Source organism: Trichosurus vulpecula, chromosome 3 (assembly GCF_011100635.1).
Source record: "Trichosurus vulpecula isolate mTriVul1 chromosome 3, mTriVul1.pri, whole genome shotgun sequence".
NCBI classification, from domain to species: Eukaryota; Metazoa; Chordata; class Mammalia; order Diprotodontia; family Phalangeridae; genus Trichosurus; species Trichosurus vulpecula.
The window spans coordinates 40,544,839-40,567,176 of NC_050575.1; the positions used below are offsets into that span (position 1 = coordinate 40,544,839).

The window sequence follows — 22,338 nt, forward strand, 5'->3', positions numbered from 1 at the left end:
CCTCTGGAACACTGGTTACATTGTTGAAAGTTTTGCTAAATCGTTCAGTTTCTTTTCTTTTCAGTATTGTTGTATACATGCATACCAATCTCTCTTAACACTAGTGCCTTCCCTGAGTGTTATTATTTCCAATTTATCCTGTACAGGCTTGTTCGTATGTGATTATTTGGATGATGTCTCCTCTAATAGATTTTGAGCTCTCTGAGAGCAGAACTATCTTTTACATTTTTTTTTTTTTTGCATCCCCAGTGTTTAGTATAGTGCTTGGCAACATGAGAGACACTTAACAAATGTTTATTAACTGGATGACTGACTGGTTCTGCTTCTGATCACTTTTTACTCTGCATCAGTTTATACAAGTCATTCCTGGCTTTTCTGAAATCTTCCCTTTTGTCATTTTTTATACTGTAATAATATTCCACTACATTTGTATGTAATAATTTGTTCCCTAATTGATGGGTACCCCCTAAGTTTCCAGGTTTGCTATAACAAAAAGAGTTGCTATAAATACTTATAGATAGATAGATATAGATATAGACCATTTTCCTATTTGTTTTTAGTTTTCTCTAGGCCTAGTAGCAAGGAGAGGAGGAGGGGGCAGAATTACTGGATCAAAAGGTATTCACAATTTAATAATTTTTTTAAGCATAATTACAAATCACTTTCCAGAATGGTACTATCTATTCATAATTCCATCAACACTGCAGTAGCATTCCAGTTTTCCCATAGGTCCTCCAACAATTATCATTTTCCATTTTGTCATCCCTTCTAAGCTGATAGGTATGAGTTAGAATCTCAAGGATTGCTTTATTTTGCATTTCTCTAAGTGTTGGTCATTTGGAGCATATATGGTTGTTGACAGCTTGCTTAACTTTCCTTGTATCCTTACCTGTTTGTATCCTTTGACCACTTTGTCTACCGGAGAACGACTCTTACCACAAATCAATTTCCTGCATACCCAGACTTTTACTTAAAAAAAAAAAAGCTACGAAGTTTTCCCCCCCATTAATCTTCTAGTTATTTCATGGATGTTGCTTGTGCAAAATCTTTTCAATTTTCTGTAATCCAAATTGTCTCTTTTGTCTCCTATAAGCCTCTCTATCCCTTGTTTAATTGAGAAATTTTCCCCACACGTAGTTGTGAAAGTGTAACAACAATGTCACTAGCAGCAGCTGCTGTGGGAATGTAAAGCCAATAACACCAGCACACAAGAAGGCTGCTAGCATAGGTTCTTTGATCTGCTTTTCTAAGGAACTTTAAGGGGTTTACATTCTCACTTTAATTAAACATACATATATCATTCACTTAAGTTCAGAGGGAAAAGTCAGTACCCTGAACTTCAGAGCAAATATAAACAGAAATTACAAGCAGAGCAAATAACACAAATCAACTGACAGGTTTCTAGCTGTCTGACCAAAGCTATACATACATAGTTACCTGAGAGAAGCACCAACATCTGGGTTTTCAAAGCCAGGAGGCTCGCTAATGGCTACCCAGAGTCTCGTTCAACGAGTGAGCCCCAAGGAAAATGCTAACCTCAGAGTACATATACACTTCTTCAGGTTCAGAGGGCATCACAACCATGTGACACAAACCTATGTGACCAAAGCCTTCCTGTGACTTAAGCAGGTCACCAAAGACTCCTGATTCAATCAAAGACTCTTGACTGAAACAAAGGAAAGACTCAAAGGCACTTGATTACCTTAGTGCTGAGAAGCACTCCAAAACAAAAGATAACAAAAAGTTCACTTGCGATTACAGAAAGGTTGTTTCCCTGCTCTTCTAATTTGCTTATGAGACCTTTTTATAACAAGTTTGTGTATTCATTTGGAACTTATTGTGGCATGTGGTATGGAATACTATTTTAAGCTTAATTTCTCCCACACTACTCTTCAATTTTCCCAGAAGTTTTTGTAGAATAGTGAGTCTTTACTCCAGCAGCTGATGTTCTAAACTTTATCGATTACCAGGTTATCATTTTGTGTACTTAATATATTCCAATGATCAATTTCTTCTAACGAGCACCAAATTGTTTCTTGGAGAAGGAAATGGAAAACCACTCCAGTATCTCTGCCCAAACAAAACCCCAAATGGGGTCACAAAATGTCAGATATGACTGAAACAACAGCAAACAACAGATTGTTTCTATAATTAGTGCTTTGTAGCATAGCTTTAGATCTGGAAGTGCTAGGTCCCCTTTCCATTTCTTTTTATTTTTCCTTTAAAATTCTTGATTTTTTTTTTAACCTCCAGATGATTTTTATTATTGCCTTGTTCAATAAAGTAACCATGTGGTAGTTCAAATGGTATGGCAATGAATCTCTAAATTAACTTGGTAGTATTATAATTTTTATTCTACCAAAATAGCAGAAATAAAAACAATTAATTCCTCTCCAATTATTTATCTTTTATTTTTGAAAAAAATGAATCAAAAAGCATTTACCATGGGTGAAGCACTGTGTGAACTACTGGGGATACAAATAAAAAGAAAAACAGCCCCTGCTCTCAGGAAATTTATACTCTAATGGGGAAGACAACCCAAAGTTTCAGCTACAAGTCATATGGAGAAGTCCTATAGTTCTTTGAGTGCAATGACAAAGCAGCCAGTAATACATAATCTTTCATTCTGTCTAAAGTGTTTTATAATTATATTCATACAATTTCCTCAGGTCTTGGCAGGTAGTCTCCCAGATACTTTATTGTGTAGCTATTTTAAATGAAATGTCTTTATTAAAATCTCTTTCTGCTGGGTTTTGCTGATACTACACAGAAAGGCTGATGATTTATATAGATTCGTTTGATATCCTGCTCTTTTTCTGAATTTGTGATTTCTACTAGCTTTAGGTGAATCTCTAGCTATCATATCATCTGCAAAAAAAAGTGATAATTGTATTAATTCTTTTCCTGTACTTCTTTACTTTTTTTAATTTAGAACATCTAGAACTACTAGCATTGTATTAAATGATAGAGGTAAAAATGGATATCCTTGACTTTCCCTTGATCTTACTGAAAATGTCTATAGCATTTAGCAATTCATATATATGTGTGTATGCATATGCATGTACATTATATATGTATATCTATGTATGTATATGTATATACATACATAAACTTTAGATATATATGCATATATACACAATCATATATTTGTATACATGCATTTATACATATATATTAAAATTATAATATTTTTAAATTACAAAAACTAAATAAATAAAACTAACTTTTGGTTTTATAGAAAGGCTATTTACCATATAAAGAAAAGGTCCATTCAATTCAATGCTTTTTAACGTTTTTAAAATAAAAGATGGTACATTATCAGAAGTTTTTGCTATGCTATTCACAAGTCGTGTGATTTATATTGGCTGTTATTAATATGGTCTATTATGTTTAATGGGCTTCTAGGTCGGTGTAATGGATAGAGTGCTGGGCCTGGAGTTAGGAAGACTCAGCTTCCCAAGTTCAAATCTGGCCTCAGATCCTTACCAGCTATGACCTTGGGCAGTCACTTAACCCTATTTGCTTCAGTTCTTCATCCGTAAAATGAGCTGGAGAAGGAGGTGACAAACCACTCCATTATCTTTTCTAAGAAAGCCCCAAATGGGGTCATGAAGAGTTAGATACAACTGAAATAAATGAACAACAAAAATTATATTTAAGATTTTCTTAACTATTGAAAAAACCCTTGGTTGCTGGTATAAATCAACCTGGTCATAGTATATAACCTGTTGAATATTTTGCTTTGGCCTCATTATTGATATTTTATTCAATAATATTACACTGCTACTCACAGATATCAGCCTATTTTCTTTTTCTGAGTGAGCTCTCCTATGTTTAGAAATAAAAATTATTTTTGTCTCATAAAAGGAGTTTGGTAGAATGACATATTCCCCTAACTTTGTAAACAGTTTATGTAAAACCTGAGTTAAATTATTTCTTAATAGAATTTACTTGTAAACCCATCTGGCCCAAGGTTTTGTTTTTATTTTTCCAGTTGGAAGTTCTTTTTATAGCCTGTTCAATTTCTTTTCAAAGATTTGGTTATTTGAATCTCTATTCCCTTTTCTGTTAACCTAGATATTTTGTAATTTTTATAAATATATATAAATATTTCTTTCATTTATATTATGTTTTACTGAAACACAATTGTCCAAAACAATTTTCATCATTTCCACCATGTTTTGAAATCTTTTTCATTTTTGTTTTGGCAATTTGATTTTGCTCTCTTTCTTGTGATCAAAATAAGTAATGGTTTCTCTATTTTGTTAGCTTTGAATTGGTTCTAATTTTATTTATCAAGTAAATGAGATTTTTAATTGCTTGTTTTTCAGAATTTCTACTTTTGTGTTTATTTAAGGATTTTTTTTGTTTTATTCGTAAAACTGTTAAAATATACATTTCACCCCAAGGAATGCTTTGGCATACCAAAAGTTTTTGTATGTTTTCTGATCATTGTCCTTTTCTTTTATGAAGTCACTTATTGTGTCTGTAATTTTATTATTTGACGATGTAGTTATTCAGATTTCATTATTTAATCTCCACCGAAGTTTGAATATTTTCTTGAAAGGCCTTTTATTAACTATAATTTTTATTGTGTTATGGTCAATAAAGGATACATTTAATGTTTCTGCTTTTAAGAGTTTTTAATGCCCTGGCAAATGGTCACAAAAGTGCTAATTCTACCCATAATTCAATTATTTTTCCTTTAAGAACTTTAAGATGTTTGAAAGGTAAGTTTACTTAGTGGATAGAAAGCTGGCCTCCAAGCTAGAAAAACCTAAGTTAAAGCCCAGCCTCTTTTTTTTTCTTTTTATTTTCTTTTTTTATTTTATTTAAGTTATTTAATATATTTAGATTTCAGCATTGATTGTCTTTTTTTTATTATTTTTAGTTTACAACATTCGGTTCCACATAATTTTGAGTTCCAGATTTTCCTCCCTTCCTCCAGCCCTCCCTCCCCAAGATGGCATGGAATCCCATATAGCTTCCACGTATAACTTCGCATTGAATTAATTTACACACTAGTCAAGTTATGAAGAAGAACTGTGATCAATGAAATGAATCATGCAAAAGAAGAAACAGGAAACAAAAACAAAACAAAAACAACAACAAAAAAAAAAAACAAAACAACAACAACAAAAAAAAACCAAAACCAACCCAAAAACAAAAACAAAAGAGAGAAAAAGAAAAAAAAAGTGGGGGGAAAAAGGCTAGCATGAAGTGTGCCTCAATCTGCATTCATACTTCATAGTTCTTTCTCTGGATGTAGATAGCATTGTCCATCGTGAGTCCTTTGGAGTTGTCTTTGTATCTTGTGTTGCTGAGAAGAGCAAAGTCTGTCAGGGTTGGTCCTCACAGAATCCATATATTTGGGGTTGTGTATAATGTTCTCCTGGCTCTGCTCCACTCACTCAGCATTATGTCTCACAGGTTTTTCCAGGTTGTTATGAAGTCTGTATCATCCCCATTTCTTATAGCAAAATAGTATTCCATTACCTTCATATACACAGCTTGTTCAGCCATTCCCCAATTCATAGGCATCCCTTTGATTTCCAATTCTTAGCTACCACAAAAAGAGCTGCTATAAATATTTTTGTATATATGGGTCCTTTTCTCACTTGTGTGATTTCTTTGGGATACAACCCTAGAAGTGGTATCGCTGGGTCAAAGGGTATGAACATTTTTATAGCCCTTTGGGCATAGTTCCAAATTGCTCTCCAAAATGGCTAGATCAGCTCACAACTCCACCAGCAATGTAACAATGTTCCAATTTTCCCACATCCTCTCCACCATTTATCATTTTCCTGTTTTGTTATTTTAGCCAATCTGACAGGAGAGATGTAGTACCTGAGAGTTGTTTTGATTTGCATTTCTCTAATCAGTAGTTATTTCGAGCATTTTTTCATATGCCTATATATATCTTTAATTTCTTCCTCTGAAAACTGCCTGTTCATATCCTTTGACCATTTCTCAACTGCAGAATGACTTGTATTCCTATATATTTGGCTCAGTTCCCTGTATATTTTAGAAATGAGGCCTTTATCAGAGACACTAGTTGTAAAGATTTTCTCCCAATTTTCTGCTTCCCTCCTAATTTTTGTTGCATTGGCTTTTTTTGTACAAAAATATTTCAATTTAACATAATCAAAATTATCCATTTTGCATTTTGTAATGCTCTCTATCTCTTGTTGGGTCATGAATTCTTTACTTTTCCATAAATCTGATAAGTAAACTATTCCTTGCTCTCCCAAATTACTTATAGTATCAGCCTTTACTCCTAAATCATGAAACCATTTTGACTTTATTTTGGTATATGGTATAAGATATTGTTCTATGCCCAGTTTCTGCCCTACCATTTTCCAATTTTCCCAACCGTTTTTGTGAAATAGTGAATTATTGGCCCAGAAGCTAGACTCTTTGGGTTTATCAAAGAGTAGATTGCTATAGTTGTTGACTTCTCCATCTTGTGTTCCTCTCCTATTCCACTGATCCACAACTCTGTTTCTCAGCCAGTACCGGGTAGTTTTGATGACTGCTGCTCTATAGTACAGTTTAATATCTGGTATGGCGAGGCCACCTTCTCTAGCATTTCTTTTCATCAATACCTTAGATATTCTAGACCTCTTGTTCTTCCAGATGAATTTTGTTATTATTTTGTCCAGCTCTGTAAAATAATTTTTTGGTAGTTCAATTGGTATGACACTGAATAGATTAATTTAGGTAAAATTGTCATTTTTATTATAGTAGCTCGGCCTAACCATGAGCAACTGATATTTTTCCATTTATTTAGATCTCATTTTATTCGCGTGAAGAGTGTTTCATAATTATGTTCATATAGGCCTTGGGTTTGTCTTGGCAGATAGACTCTCAAATATTTTAGTGTCTACAGTAACTTTGAATAGAATTTCTCTTTCTATCTCTTGCTGTTGGGCTTTGTTAGTAATGTATAGGAATGCTGAGGATTTATGTGGGTTTATTTTATATCCTGCAACTTTGCTAAAGTTGTTTATTATTTCAAGTAGTTTTTTACTTGATTCTCTAGGATTCTCTAAGTAAATAATCATATCATCTGCAAAGAGTGATAATTTAGTTTCTTCTTTTCCTATTCTAATTCCTTCAATTTCTTTTTCTTCTCTTATTGCTACAGCTAACGTTTCTAGTACCAAATTGAATAGTAGGGGTGATAATGGACATCCTTGTTTCACCCCTGATCTTATTGGGAATGCATCTAGCTTATCCCCATTACAAATAATGCTTGTTGATGGTTTTAGGTAGATGCTATTTATAATTTTAAGGAAGGCTCCATTTATTCCTATGCTTTCTAGTGTTTTTAATAGGAATGGGTGTTGTATTTTGTCAAAGGCTTTTTCTGCATCTATTGAGACGATCATATGGTTTCTGCTAGTTTTGTTGTTGATATGGTCAATTATGCTAATAGTTTTCCTAATATTGAACCATCCTTGCATTCCTGGAATAAATCCTACCTGGTCATAGTGTATTTATTCTCGTGATAAGTTGCTGCAATCTTTTTGCTAATATTTTATTTAAAATTTTTGCATCAATATTCATTAGGGAAATTGGCCCATAATTTTCTTTTTCTGTTTTGACTCTACCTGGTTTGGGTATTAGTACCATATTTGTGTCATAAAAAGAATTTGGCAGGACTCATTCTTCATCTATTTTCCCAAATAGTCTATAAAGTATAGGAATTAGTTGTTCTTTAAATGTTTGATAGAATTCACATGTAAAACCATCTGGCCCTGGAGATTTTTTCCTAGGGAGTTCACTGACGGCTTGCTCAATTTCTTTTTCTGAGATGGGGTTATTTAGAAATTTTACTCCCTTTTCTGTTAACCTGGGCAATTTGTGTTTTTGTAGATATTCATCCATATCTCTAAGGTTGTCAAATTTATGGGCATATATACAATTGGGCAAAATAATTCCTAATTGTTTTGATTTCCTCTTCATTAGAGGTGAACTCACCCTCTTCATTTTTGATAACTGGTAATTTGATTTTCTTCTTTCTTTTTTTTAATCAAATTGACCAAAGCTTTATCAATTTCATTGGTTTTTTCATAAAACCAGCTCTTTGTTTTATTTATTAATTCAATAGTTTTCTTGGTTCAGCACTGATTTTCACAAGAGTTTGAATTACGAATTCTCTCCCCATTTCTACCCTCCCACCCACTCCAAGACGGCATATATTCTGGTTGCCCCATTCCCCAGTCAGCCCTCCCTTCTGTCACCCCACTCCCCTCCCATCCCCTTTTCCCTTCCTTTCAAGATAAATTTCTATGCCCCATTGCCTGTGTATCTTATTTCCCAGTTACATGCAAAAACTTTTTTTTTTGAACATCTGTTTTTAAAACTTTTGAGTTCCAAATTCTCTCCCCTCTTCCCTTCCCACCCACCCTCCCTAAGAAGGCAAGCAATTCAACATAGGCCACATGCGTATCATTATGTAAAACGCTTCCACAATACTCATGTTGTGAAAGACTATGTTTTGCTCCTTCCTAACCTATCCCCCTTTACTGAATTTTCTCCCTTGACCCTGTCCCTTTTTAAAAGTGTTTGTTTTTGATTACCTCCTCCCCCATCTGCCCTCCCTTCTATCATCCCCCTTTTATCTTCTTCCTCCTTCTTTCCTATAGGGTAAGATACCCCATTGAGTGTGTATGGTATTCCCTCCTCAGGTCAAATCTGATGAAAGCAAGATTCACTCATTCCCCCTCACCTGCCTCCTTTTCCCTTCCTACAGAACCACTTTTTCTTGCCACTTTTATGCGAGATAATTTACCCCATTCTATCTCTCCCTTTCTCCCTCTCTCAATATATTCCTCTTTCATCCCTTAATTTGATTTTTTTTAGATATCATCCCTTCATATTCAGCTCACCCTGTGCCCTCTGTCTATATATATATACACACATACACATATACATACATACACACACACACACACGTGTGTGTGTATATATATATATATATATATATATATGCATACTCCCTTCAGCTACCCTAATACTGAGGTCTCATGAATCATACACATCATCTTTCCATGTAGGAATGTAAACAAAACAGTTCAACTTTAGTAAGTCCCTTGTGATTTCTCTTTCTTGTTTAACTTTTCATGCTTCTCTTCATTCTTGTGTTTGAAAGTCAAATTTTCTATTCAGCTCTGGTCTTTTCACTGAGAAAGCTTGAAAGTCCTCTATTTTATTGAAAATCCATATTTTGCCTTGGAACATGATACTCAGTTTTGCTGGGTAGGTGATTCTTGGTTTTAATCCTAGCTCCATTGACCTCTGGAATATTGTATTCCAAGCCCTTCGATCTCTTAATGTAGAAGCTGCCAGATCTTGTGTTATTCTGATTATGTTTCCACAATACTCAAGTTGTTTCTTTCTGGCTGTTTGCAGTATTTTCTCCTTGATCTGGGAGCTCTGAAATTTGGCGACAATATTCCTAGGAGTTTTCTTTTTGGGATCTTTTTGAGGAGGCAATCTGTGGATTCTTGCAATTTCTATTTTATCCTCTGGTTCTAGAATATCAGGGCAGTTCTCCTTGATAATTTCTTGAAAGATGATATCTAGGCTCTTTTTTTGATCATGGCTTTCAGGTAGTCCAATAATTTTTAAATTATCCCTCCTGGATATATTTTCTAGGTCAGTGGTTTTTCCAATGAAATATTTCACATTGTCTTCCACTTCTTCATTCCTTTGGCTCTGTTTTATAATATCTTGATTTCTCATAAAGTCACTAGCTTCCACTTGCTCCAATCTAATTTTTAAGGTGGTATTTTCTTCAATGGTCTTTTGGACCTCCTTTTCCATTTGGCTAATTCTGCCTTTCAAGGCATTATTCTCATTGGCTTTTTGGAGCTCTTTTGACATTTGGGTTAGTCTATTTTTTAAGGTGTTGTTTTCTTCAGTATTTTCTTCAGTATTTTTTGGGGTCTCCTTCAGCAAGTCATTGACTTGTTTTTCATGGTTTTCTCACATCATTCTCATTTCTCTTCTCAATTTTTCCTCTACTTCCCTAACTTGCTTTTCCAAATCCTTTTGAGCTCTCCCATGGCCTGAGACCAGTTCATGTTTTTCTTGGAGGCTTTTGATGTAGGCTCTTTCACTTTGTTGACGTCTTCTGGCTGTATGTTTTGCTCTTCTTTGTCACCAAAGATTCCAAAGTCTGAGACTGAATCTGAGTCCGTTTTTGCTGCCTGGCCATGTTCCCAGCTAACTTACTTGACCCTTGAGTTTTTCATTGGGGTATGACTGCTTGTAGAGTAAAGAATACTTTGTTCCAAGCTTGAGGGGATGTGCTGTTGTTTTCAGAGCTATTACAGCTAGCTCTGCCACACCAGCACTCCTCCTTCCCCAAGAACCGCCAACCTAGACCTGACTCAGATCTTATGCAGGCTCTGACTCCTGCTCTGATCCACCACTTAATTCCTCCCACCAGGTGCGCCTGGGGCCAGAAGCAACTGCAGCTGTAGTTCCTTTAGCTGCCCCACCTCTGCTGTCCCAGGGGCAGTAGCTGAACCACGAACTCTGTGCCCTGCAGCTTTTCCCACTAACCTTCCCGGTTGTCTTTGGTGTTTGTGGGTTGAGAAGTCTGGTAACTGCCACAGTTCACTGATTCAGGGCGCCAGGGACCGCTCCGCCTGGCTCCCCATCTGGTTGGTCCTGCCGCCACCCATGCTGGGCTCTGCTCTGCTCACCTCCGCTCCCAGCTCCGTGCATGGTAGACCTTACCCAGAGACCATTCAGGCTGTCCTGGGCTGGAGCCCTGCTTCCCTCTGCTATTTCATGGGTTCTGCAGTTCTTCTCTGTTATCTTTGGTGTTTGTGGGTTGAGAAGTCTGGTAACTGCTACAGCTCACTGATTCAGGGCGCTAGGGCCCACTCCTCCTGGCTCCCTGTCTGGTTGGTCCACGTGGGCCACACTGGGCTCAGCTCCCCTCCTGCTCCCAGCTCTGTGCATGATAGACCTCACCCAGCAACCATCCAGGCTGTCCTGGGCTTCTGTGGGTTCTGCAGTTCTAGAATTTGTTCAGAGCCATTTTTTATAGGTTTTTGGAGGGACTTGGTGGGGAGCTCACACAAGTCCCTGCTTTCCAGTCACCACCCCCTCAAGTCCGGCCTCTTCACACATACTGGTTGAGTGACCTTGTCCAAGCCACTTAACCCCTCAGTGCTTTAGCAACTCTAACACTATATGGTGCTGAGAGGCTGACCTGCATTGGTAGAAATTTTCTTTATCCAGGAATGCCCTATACCAGTGAAAGCACAGATCTAGTCCCTCCCCTTATCTACTTAGATGCTATGCTATTTGGTACTTCTATATTAAGTGTTGCTATTATATCATTATCTATGGTGCATCTGAGCCTAATGTAGGCTTTTTTTTTCTTTTAATCACATCTATTTTTACTGTTCCCTTCTTTTATATAGTGATTTCTATTCTTCCCACTCCTTTTTTAATTCACTAGAGATATGGTAACTTTTGCTCCAACCACACATTTTAATTCCATACAAATCATTATGTCTCAAGTATGCTTCTTATAAACAACATAATACTGGATTTTGCTTTCTAATCCATCATGCTACCTTTCTTATATTAGTGGGTCCATCAAATTCACATTCATGGTTATGATAGATTCTTTTCCCTCTCTTTGTCCTTATTCCCCCCTTTATAATGAAGAGGTTGGCAAAAGGAAAAGAATGTATGTGACCCATTATAGTATTCATAATCACAGTGGACTGATCCTACTCCTCTGCCTCTTCTTTCTTCATCTAACAAAGACAGTGTTCACTGGTTCCTATGCTTTCATTCTTTCATTTTGATCCTCCTTTTGCAGTTCTCCTGCTGAAGTTAAAGGTTGTTTGCTTGTGACTATTCCCCTTCCTTCCCTTTTGAATCTGCTTCCACCCACCTACCCTGCCCCAACCCAGCTTATTTACCTGTTGAAATTAATTTCTATAGCAAACTATTTGTGGTGTTACACAGCCCTCCTTTTCCCAGTTCATATAAAAATCTCCATATTTGTATACTCCTAGTCTCACATAATCCATTTATGAGAAACAGCAAGCTCCTCCTCCTTCTTCCTCATTTTGTTCCTCATGTATCCCACTTCTCCTGACTTTTCTTTCCTCTCCTAAAACCAACAACAGGGAAACGAGTCACCTTCCAGACTTGTGCTTTCACAATCCCCAACTGGGAGTTAGTTCCACCCTCTGCAGTGGCTTTGACAGGCCCCCAACCAGTTGTTGTCTATAGTACCAGTTACGAGACTCTCACTAATTGGAATGGCCCTCTCTCCTGCTGCGTCTCTGGGACGGCTGCCTGGACATTGTGCTAGCCCTGTCTCTTCCTATGGCTCTGGCACTGACTATCTGGGTACTGCACAGTCCCTACCCATTGCTGTGACTCTGGAATGGTAGGCCTTAGTGCTGCCCTGCTGTATTGGTGATCAAGATGGGCTCCTTGCACTTATTCAACCAAGTGCCCTTGAAGAGTTTTGGCCTTTATCTCCCTGATTAAATCAGGTAACTAAGGTGGTGCTCCAGATGGGGCCCACGGAGGGATGTTTGATTATATCTTCGTTCCCAAGGAGGCCCAAAACCCCTACCTATTAGATGCTAAGTTGATGTGGGCGTGAAGCCCTCAAGGTTCTAGGGGGAGGGGCTAACTCCAGAGCCAAAAGTAAGAGCTTAAGTTCTGCTCCCTCGGATGACGGATGACGTTTGATGACAGCTAAAGAGCGCATAAAAAGAGAAGACAGAGATATTTGCTTAGGGCTCTCACTCTTGGTGGTGCACTGATATGGAGACTCTGGGCAGCTGCAGTCAAGAGCCCTCCAGCATGTAAGCCCGGATGTTGGGACTTTGTTAGACTCTGGTAACTATGAATTGAGATTTGAATCACACAAGGTCTGTCCGTGGATGTTTGTAATTTGTTTGTATTTGCCCTGAAGCTCAGGGTGCTGGCTTTTCCCCCTGAGCTGAGTGAATGATATTTGTATGTTGGATTAAAGTTAGATTGTTAACCCCTTAACATTGCTTTCCTTAGTAAAGCAGATCAAAAGAACTTGGGCTTGCGGCATTCTTTGTGCTGGTTGTTGTTGGTTTTACACAGTCACAGTAGCTGCTAGCCGAATTGTTACAACACTTGCCTGGCCTCAAACTGGCTCTGTCTCCTGCTGTAGCTCTGTCTCAGACTACGTAAACACTTGATTGCTCCTGCATTATACTGGCCTTGCTCTAGCTGTAATTTCAGAGCAGGCTGCCTATGTATCACATTGCCTGGATATTATATTGGCTGTCATGGACTGGGTCTGACTCAAGCCAGGGCCCTGATAGTTCAGGTTCAACATACATTCTAAGGTAATTCAACAGCAGCAAAGTAAAACTCTGTCATGATGAGAGAATGATGTTCAACAAGGATAGAAACTAAGGACACCTTAAGTTGACTTAATTAAACAAAGCTCCCCTGCTGGCACTAATTATGCTACGTCAGCCAAACCTATGAGAAAGACCCCAGCCTAAACTTCATGGGGGAAAGGGATTAAGATATTGCTCCTACCACACTCTACCCCCCGATGGTAAAGTTTTTAATATCTTCTAGAGAACCTTCTATCACTTAATGACTTCAGGTCTGGTACTGGTCTACCCTGACCTCCAACATTCAAGAAACCTGATATAAGCAGCAATAAAGGAAGAAGAGGAAAACTGAAACAGAAACACAGCAAAACAAAATTTAAAAAAGGAGTGAATCTGGAATCTGGAAAAGTTCCAGGAAGGACTGAGACTCATGTCTAAACAGTTAGATCTATATGATGGGTGATGACAATGTTTTGAAGTTTATAGTATGTATCTCATCAGGAACATCTGGGCTATAGCAAAGATGACACTTCCTACATAGTCACTGATCCTCATCACAGGTCAGGGAGAATTTGCCCTGCATTGTCACTCACTTAGTGACAATGGGCCCTGGGCCACCAGCCATGATCTTGCCTTCCCTGGGAGCCTGACTGGGGGAAGAAATAAATATAAAAATTTTGCCTCTTATAAGAGAAGCCTCGAGGGACTGCCCTCTTTCCCCTGGCAGGGGGTGGGGGCTGGTCAGACATTTATACTTCCCCCCTCTTGGGGGAGCTCCCTCCCAACAATCCACCCTTTAGTCCTCCAAGCCTTCCCTACAAAGGAGTTGTACTCTTATCAAGTGGAATACCTGAGGTCCTTATCTCTGTCTGCTGGTCCAAGGCCAGTTGCCATTAGGGCCCTCATCTCTGCTTGCTGCCCACTATGCCAGAGTCAGCCATTTCCCCTGTGCCAAACCAAGCCAAGACAACTACTACTACTGCTAGGGCCTGAGTACTTCTGCAAAATGCTGAGACCGAATTTTGCTGCAGTCCTAAGCACTAAAGCACCAGCTCTGGTAGGGCATGACTCAGCCCACTAAGGCAGGCCAACTCCCTATGTAGAAGGGCTGGTGTGGGTGTGCTGTGCCTCAGCACTCTTGTGCTCAGCAAAAGCTCTGTAGATGATACTGCTGTTGAGGCCTGACCCTACTCTCCTAGCCTGGGGGAAAGACAGAAAGCAACACACAAAGGCAACAAAGCCAGACTCCACAGGCCAGTACATGTGCTCTTATTTCCCATATTGTGCAAGCAACAGAATTTTCTATTGGGGGTGTAGAAACGTTTCTGAGGCCTGGGACAAGGGATCTGGGGGGTGGGGGGTGGGAAGAAAAGTGAAAGAGAGAGAGAGACAGAGAGAGAAAGACAGACAGGGAGGGAGGGGGAGATGGAAGGAGAGGGAAAGAGTATGAGAATTACAGTCATAGTTTAGGGGTGAGAATGGAAACTTTTAAAACTGATAGAAAACACTTGCCTGTCCTTAGTGCATCAGATGGGATCCAACTGGCATATTTGTCCATATCCCCAATTCCAGAAATGTCTCTGAGCTCCTAGGGAGAGTTTGGCATTATCTTTTCAAATACCTCCCCGTCCCCTCACCCAAATGGCTTATACCAAAGAATCACAACAAATCCTTATGGCAAAATTGCAGTTAGTCTTTCAAATACCAAGTTTTAAATTAAACTAAAATAAGTTACTTCAGCAGAGCTATTAGACAATCCCTAAAAAAAAAGGGATCTGCCTTAGTTTGCATTCTCACTACCAGAGCCTCTCATGTCAGCTGTCAATGGTTAACTATGTCCATATACAATTGCAGGTCTGAGGAGTGCTAGTTCAGCTGCAGTTATTTCCAAAAAGTCACTGGAATTTATCTTCAAGGGACATTTAATTACTAAGGAAACAGGGCATATTCACACTGTTCTCTTCTTGTTGAATGGCGATAGGCAGCTTATTCTCTAATCTTCCAGGAGGAGGGAGTGCCTCCCAGTAAGAAACCACCATTTCTAAAGGCATCACCAAAAACACCACCAGAAGGATGAAGACTAGTATAGACTCACCTTCTTCCCCATCCTACATTTCAGAAAGCTCATTATGTTCTAATCCTGAGAGACTACTTCAATTATTCAGGGATCATCCCCCCTCCAAAAAAAAATCCCCCCTCCAAAAAATTATTCAGGGATTAGACTGACTAACATCAGTATCTAGGTAGTTTATGAGATATTCAAAAGGTCATTAAATTGTTAACAAAAAAAATTTACTTTTCATGCCAGAATGATATGCAACAAAGGTAGGTACTGAAAACACCTCCAGTTGATTTAGCAAAGCAAAGCTCCCTTGATGGTTACCCATCATGATTCATTAGCCCCTCTCTACTCTCCCATTCCTTGTGACTGCTTTTATACTCAGGTAATGAGGAAGTGAAGTCGACAGTCTGAGCCTTTAGTCCTCTGGGTCACACACCAAAAAATCAAAAGTGAATATAATAAAATTATAATGATCAAAGAGGACTTGAATGAAGAAAGAAGAAAAGACATCCCCAACCTACCCTTCATGGAGGTGGGAGGTCCACAGATGTTACACATTGCACATATTTTCAGGCTTTTTCAACGTATCGGTCAGTTGTGCTAATTTTTTCCCCTCTTCAAAAAAATACTACTTGTTGTATGGGATGGCTCTCTGGGAAGGGGAGGGATGCTTGGGATAACTACAGTGAAATAATAAATAAAAAAACACCAATAAAAACTTTAAAAAAAAGAAATACAAATCAACTCAGGTTTCACCTCATACTACTCACGGTGATAAAGAGTAAAATACATGGAAATAGTTAATGCTGTAGATACTAGACGGAGACACGCTAATAACACTATTGTTGGAACTAGTATTGATCCAACCATTCTAGAAAGCAATTTGGAGTGAACAAAATGTCCATTCCTTTGGACCCATTTGCTAGAAACATACTGTACAACAAAGACAGAAACGTCCCATAGCCACCAAAATACTCATAGTAGCACTTTTTGTGGTGGCAACGAACTGGAAATAGAGTAGATGCCCACTAGGGAACAGCTAAACAAGTTATGGTACGTGAACATAATGGAATATTACTGTTCCAGGAGAAATGACGACTATAAAGAATATAGAGACACTTGAAAATGTATATGAATTGATAAGAGTGTGAAACATAACCAAGAAAACCGCATACACCACAATTACAACAATGTAAACAGGAAGAACATTACCAATAAAGGGGCGTGAACCCTATCTAGTTATAACTGCCAAGGCTGGCTGCAGAGGAAAGCTAAGAAACTGCATTTCCCTACATTTACTGTAAAGGCAGGTTCTATAGTTATAGAATACTATCAGGTTCAGTTGATATGCTGGTTAGTTTTGCTGAATTTATTTATTTTTCTTTCTTTTAAAAAAAAATCTTTGCCACTATGGATGATTCCTGGGTAGAGAGGGAAAGAGTATATTAAAAATTTAATTCAATGTAAAAAAAAAGGACTCAATAAAGATAAGATAAAATTTCAAAAAGATAAAAAGGGCATGGTGAATAGAGTAGACTAGAATTGTAACTGTTTCAAATCTGACTTTCTAGGTTTTTTTTTAATGGTTGGGTGAACTACAAGATAGTAGTAATGCAAGGAAAATATTTTAATCAAGTGAAAACTTGTTCATGACACAGAAACATGAAACCCATTGTTTTACAAACCCTAATTGAAAAACCTCAGTTCAGCTAATGAGGTCTTCAGTAGAAAAATAATTGTAGCAGTCTCTTCTCAGAGCAGAAAGTCTGTCCTTTAATATATAAAAATAAAATTTATTTAAATATAATGTAATTATATGTTCTCTCTTTCGTTCTAAATCTAGGATCCTATAATCCTAAGTGCACTTTTGCTAGTTTATAGAATCAGCAGAAATGACCTTCTGTAGATCCACTACTTACTGATCTTTGAGGTCTGTAAACTGTTTTTCAAGATTTGACATTTCATCTAAGCACTCCATTCTTCTTCTTTCACAGTCTTCATCATCCATTTCTGTTAATAAAAGCATGAACATTACTAATTATAGTTGAAATATCATAAAATTGATCAGGTGGTTACAATCCATGATATCACTGAAATACACAAAGCAAATAAAAAAAACTTATAAATATGAACTTAAATACTGAGACCTCATATACAAGTCTTAAAATAAGCAAATATTGTTCTATCTAAAATAATTATTATATCAATTTTAATCTAAAATATGGAAGAGATTTAAATGTAAAACTTCATAAATCTTTAATGTGACCTGGGTCTCTCAATATTTACAACAAATATTTTCCTGGAAAAACTGTATATAGGACTAGAAAAGGCCTCTTTCAGGTATGGCTTGAGTCATTTCTGAAAGGAAGCCAGGAGGTGGAGACAAGGGAAAATATTCCAGGTATGAGAAACAGCCAATGAAAGTTTTGGAAGATGCAGTATTATATGTGAGAAATGGCAAGGTCAATGCAGATGGATCATAGAATGGAGGGAAGGGAATAAACTGTAAAATTTGAAGAATAGGAAGGGGCCAGACTAGTAAGGGTTTTAAATGCCAAAAGGATTTTATATTTGAACCTTGAAGTAAAATGGAACCAGTGGAGTTTATTGGGGGTGGGGCATCCTCAGAACTTTGCTTTAGGAAATCACTTTGGCAGCTTAGAAGAGAATGAATTGGAACAGGAAAGACTTGCAGCAGGGGAGATTAACCAGAAGATTATTGCAAAAGATACCTGCATCATTTAAGGACAAGCCTGGCCAACTAATTTTTTTTCATTATCATTTAGTAAATTTTTTTGGATAAAGTTATTACTGAAGATCACATACAGAGAAGGGTTTTGATATGTATTGGTAGAGAGAGTACCCACAATGGTGGAATCACCTTCACTTGACCCTACCATCCCTTCAAATTATGGTCTCGTCTCCCATTTAGAGTCAAACTACTAGATAAAATAGGTGTATATTGCCTATGCTTTCGCATACTTTCAAACACTAGCAATCCAACACTTGGCTGAACCTGCTCTCTCCAAGGTTACCAAACCTCTCTTAATTGCTAAATAGGATTACCGTTTCTTACTCTTTCCCCCACCCCCTTGACTCACAGCAGTCTTTTTTTGTTGGTAGTGGTGGTGTTTTAAGCTGCTAACCACCACATTTCTCTGGGTGTGGCTGTAGCCACTTCAAAGTTCCAAACTTCAAAGTTCTGTGATTCAGTCAAAGGGCTGCACTTGAGGATCTAGAGGACCACAGGTGGCCTCAAGGCCGAAGGTTTCCCACCCCTGTCCTAGATTCTCTCTCCTTTGACTTCCAGGACACTACTCACTTTTGGCTATTCACTTATTAGATAGCACCAACACTTACCATTTTTCCCCTTAATCCCCTCCCCTAACATGGGTTAAAAAAAAAAAAAGCAACAAAGCCATTGGCACGGAGTAAGCTAAGGCCCAAGCTCCCTAGACAAAACTGTATTGAGCTGTACTGGCTGTATTGAGAAGGCTTCCTAGTTACCTGGAGCATAAAACGTCCTGCCAAATGGAGATGGGTGAAGAGAAGGGTCTTCTAACTTAGTGGATATCTGAAGATAAGTCATCCCCCCTTGCCCTACTGAAAGGGCACATTTCCATATCAAGTTAAGAACTGCTTCTACAGAAGTGCTACTGGATCCTTATTGTATATCCTTGCTATGTTAGGGCTAAGTAAACTTCCTTTGGTTAACTTCGGAGATTTAAGAGTTCCTCATTTAGTCCCAACATCAAAACAGAAGTAACAGAGTAGTTACTATTTATTACTATATATTTATACCGTAATATATTTATTGCTCTATAATATATAGTTATACTATATAATATGCATATTATGTGCATATATGTGTAATATATACATATCATATAGTATAAATATGTATGATATAGAATATATATGTTACATAATATAGTACTATATAATAATCAGGCCCTGCCCTAACATTTGGTAAAGCTGGTAACTGGGATGAGTTGAGATGGCCTTGAAACATGGGTATAGTGGTAAATGGGTAGCAATGAGTTCTCTGAAAAAAAAAAGTATAGACTTTTAAGTTTAATCTACATTTAATCTACCTTATTAACATTTTCTCCATCACTTTAAGCCTAGACAGCCAACAAAACAATAAATCAAACCTTGATTTGTAGCTTTGTCAATTTCCGAGGTGTAAATGCTCACACTGAAAATTTAACAATCAGCTCAGGAGCTGGCTCCAGGACACCCTTGCTGCAAAGCACATAATATTAACTGAGTTGGAGGAAGGGCATTTAGAATCTGGTGAGCAAGGTGACTGAAGGATAGCTAAACACAAGGTCCTCCTAATGGTATATGGGGTGACCTCTCAATGCAACAGTGAGCAGGATGACCTGGACTGGTTAGCTCAGTGGATGCTGAAAAAGGTTATCTGGGCAAAGAAAGCACCAAATCTAGCCATTTCTTGGTTGACCATCCTGCAGTAGAAATATGTCAATGTAATAGGACACAAAAAGCAAAATAGAGCATTCACCAACTAGAGACAGAGTTCTTAACAACTTTAATAGTTAATTGTGCAATGAAGGCTGAGGAGCAGTCAATGAAGCTGGTAAAAGAAAGTGAGGGGATCTCCCCTAATGGGGATTGACAGGATATACCAGAAACTCAGCTTATGGGGGTACTAGTAAAATTGAACAAGGAAATTCAGCTTCAGGACAATAGGCATCCTTCAGTAGCCTTCCCTAGACTACGGTGTCATCTAAAGTTCCTGCCCCATTTCAATGGGGGAGGATAAAGAGGGCAGAGCATGAAGGGAATGGGGTATAATGGGTTCTTCAGAGTCATTATCTGTGTGGGCCATTTCTGCAACCTTTATATATATTATTGAAGGCAGGGACAAATGGTAACCTTTAGAGTTTCTGAGCCATGTCGGGCAGTTAACAAAACGGGAGCAGGTCCTAGGAGAATGTAAAATATTTCTTCTCTAATTATGGACATGATGGAAGCTGGAACACTTTGTTATACCAGCTCCCCTCACAACATGCCTGTGTTGCCCACAAGGAGGTCAAATGGCACCTGGCAGCTTACATTGGACTAAAGGGAGTTAAATGAAGTTGTCATGCCCTTCAGTACATTTGTTCCTAACCTCATCAACGTCATAAACCTGGTAGCTCAGGCCCAAGGTGAGTGGTATATATGGTTAATGACCTCCCTCACTGCTACCACAGGTATGATGAGTAGCAACCTGAAAAGAGGCCTCCCTTCCTGAGCTCAATGGTGTACACGATTACACTGATGACATACTGTTGACTAGTACAGATGAGGCCATTGTGACAGAAACCCTAGATCTATAAGTGCTCTATGTGAGGGACAAAGGGGAAGAATTCAACCCTAGGAATATCCAGGGTCTAGCCCATTCAGTCAAGTTTTGTGGAACAGAGTAGGTGGGGAAAGCCCAGAACAGGCACAGTCTAGAATTAGCTACTGACATTTGCTTCCCAAATTAAGAAGGAAGCCCAGAGACTTATTGGACTCTTCAGGTTTTAGAGAACCCACATTCTCCATCTGAGTATCCTAATGGCTCCCACTTAACAAATCACCCCAACTCTGCTTCATTTCGAGCAGAGCCCAGAAAAGGCTACAGTCCTGGAAGATCTAAAGAAAGCCGTCCACCAATTTCTCCCCTAAGGTCCTTATGACCCCGCAAAGTCCATGTTTCTGGAGATCTCTGACCATAATGACCAGAGTAAGTGGAGACTTTGACAGTGTATCAGCAATTAAGGTGGGACTTTTCACTGTTTTGTCTTTTGGAGCACTTATTTAATCAAGTGCCCTTGATGAGTCTGGCCTTTGTTTCTTTGATTAAATCAGGAGTCTTTGATGACCTGCTTACCTCAAGGGAAAGCCCAGTTTACATGGGTTTGAGTCCCATGTTTGTGATGCCAGAAGCTTTAAAGTCACATGGGTCTGAGTTGCATGTTGTGAGACCCTTTGACCCTGAACAGGGTATATAAACTCAAGGGCTTGGCTTGGCCTTTGGGGCTCACTCATGGAAGGCGTGTTGAGACTCCAGGCAAGCCGTTCTAATTGCCCCCTGGCTTTGCTAACCCAGACCCATTGGTTCTTCTCTAGTAACTATTGTGATTTGGTCAGACAGATAAGAGGCCTGTCTGTAGATTCATGTTTATTTGCTCTGTTTATATAATGTGTGTTCTGTAATTTGTATTTGCTCTGAAGTTCAGGGTGCTGGCTTTTTCCCCTGCACTAAGTGAATGATATGTGTATTTGTCATTAAAGTGAGATTGTTAACCCCTTAAAGTTGCTTTCTTTAGAAAAGCAGATCAAAAGAACCTATGTTAGCAGCCCTTCTGTGGTGCTGGTTGTTGTTGGTCTTACATCCCCTACAGGAGCTGCTAGCCACACTGCTGCTACAGACAGGCACCAAAAGGTAGTCAGAATAAGAGATTAATAAGCTGCCAAGCTCCCCAAAGTGGCCATTCACTATGCTATTTTGAAAAGCAGCTCCCCTAGTGTTACTGGGCCCTGGTTGCTACTGAATATCTAGATGATGCAGGGGCTATATAATCACCTTTGTTTGGGGTTGCCCATTATGAATTGGGTAATACAAGATGGTTCCTCTAAAAAGACAGATAGGGAACAAGGGGTTTCTATTGTTAAATGAAAATGGTACATTCAAAACCGTGCTTACCTGGATCCCTTCAGTGTTAATATCCTTTACAAATGGAGGGTGGCTATGTCAGAAACTGAGGTCTCCAGTTCATGCCCTACAATTCTGCTTCCTTTCGAACCCAAAGTTCCTTCAAAAAAGGACCTGACTCCTGAAAAACACTATTTTATTGATGGCTCTATCTAGTAAAAGAGAGGCATACACAACTAGACTTTAGCCAG

The 22,338-nt window shown here is 38.4% G+C and overlaps 1 protein-coding gene across 2 annotated transcripts in view; it reads right to left on the minus strand.

Moving 5' to 3' along the window:
• Window positions 1-22,338, minus strand: part of BRMS1L (BRMS1 like transcriptional repressor) — a 154,730-nt gene that overhangs the window by 85,147 nt on the left and 47,245 nt on the right. For both annotated transcript variants that reach the window (XM_036752819.1, XM_036752818.1), the window contains exon 2: window positions 17,358-17,448. In XM_036752819.1, the coding sequence (XP_036608714.1) occupies window positions 17,358-17,448 (91 nt within the window). The remainder of the gene's footprint in view (window positions 1-17,357; window positions 17,449-22,338) is intronic.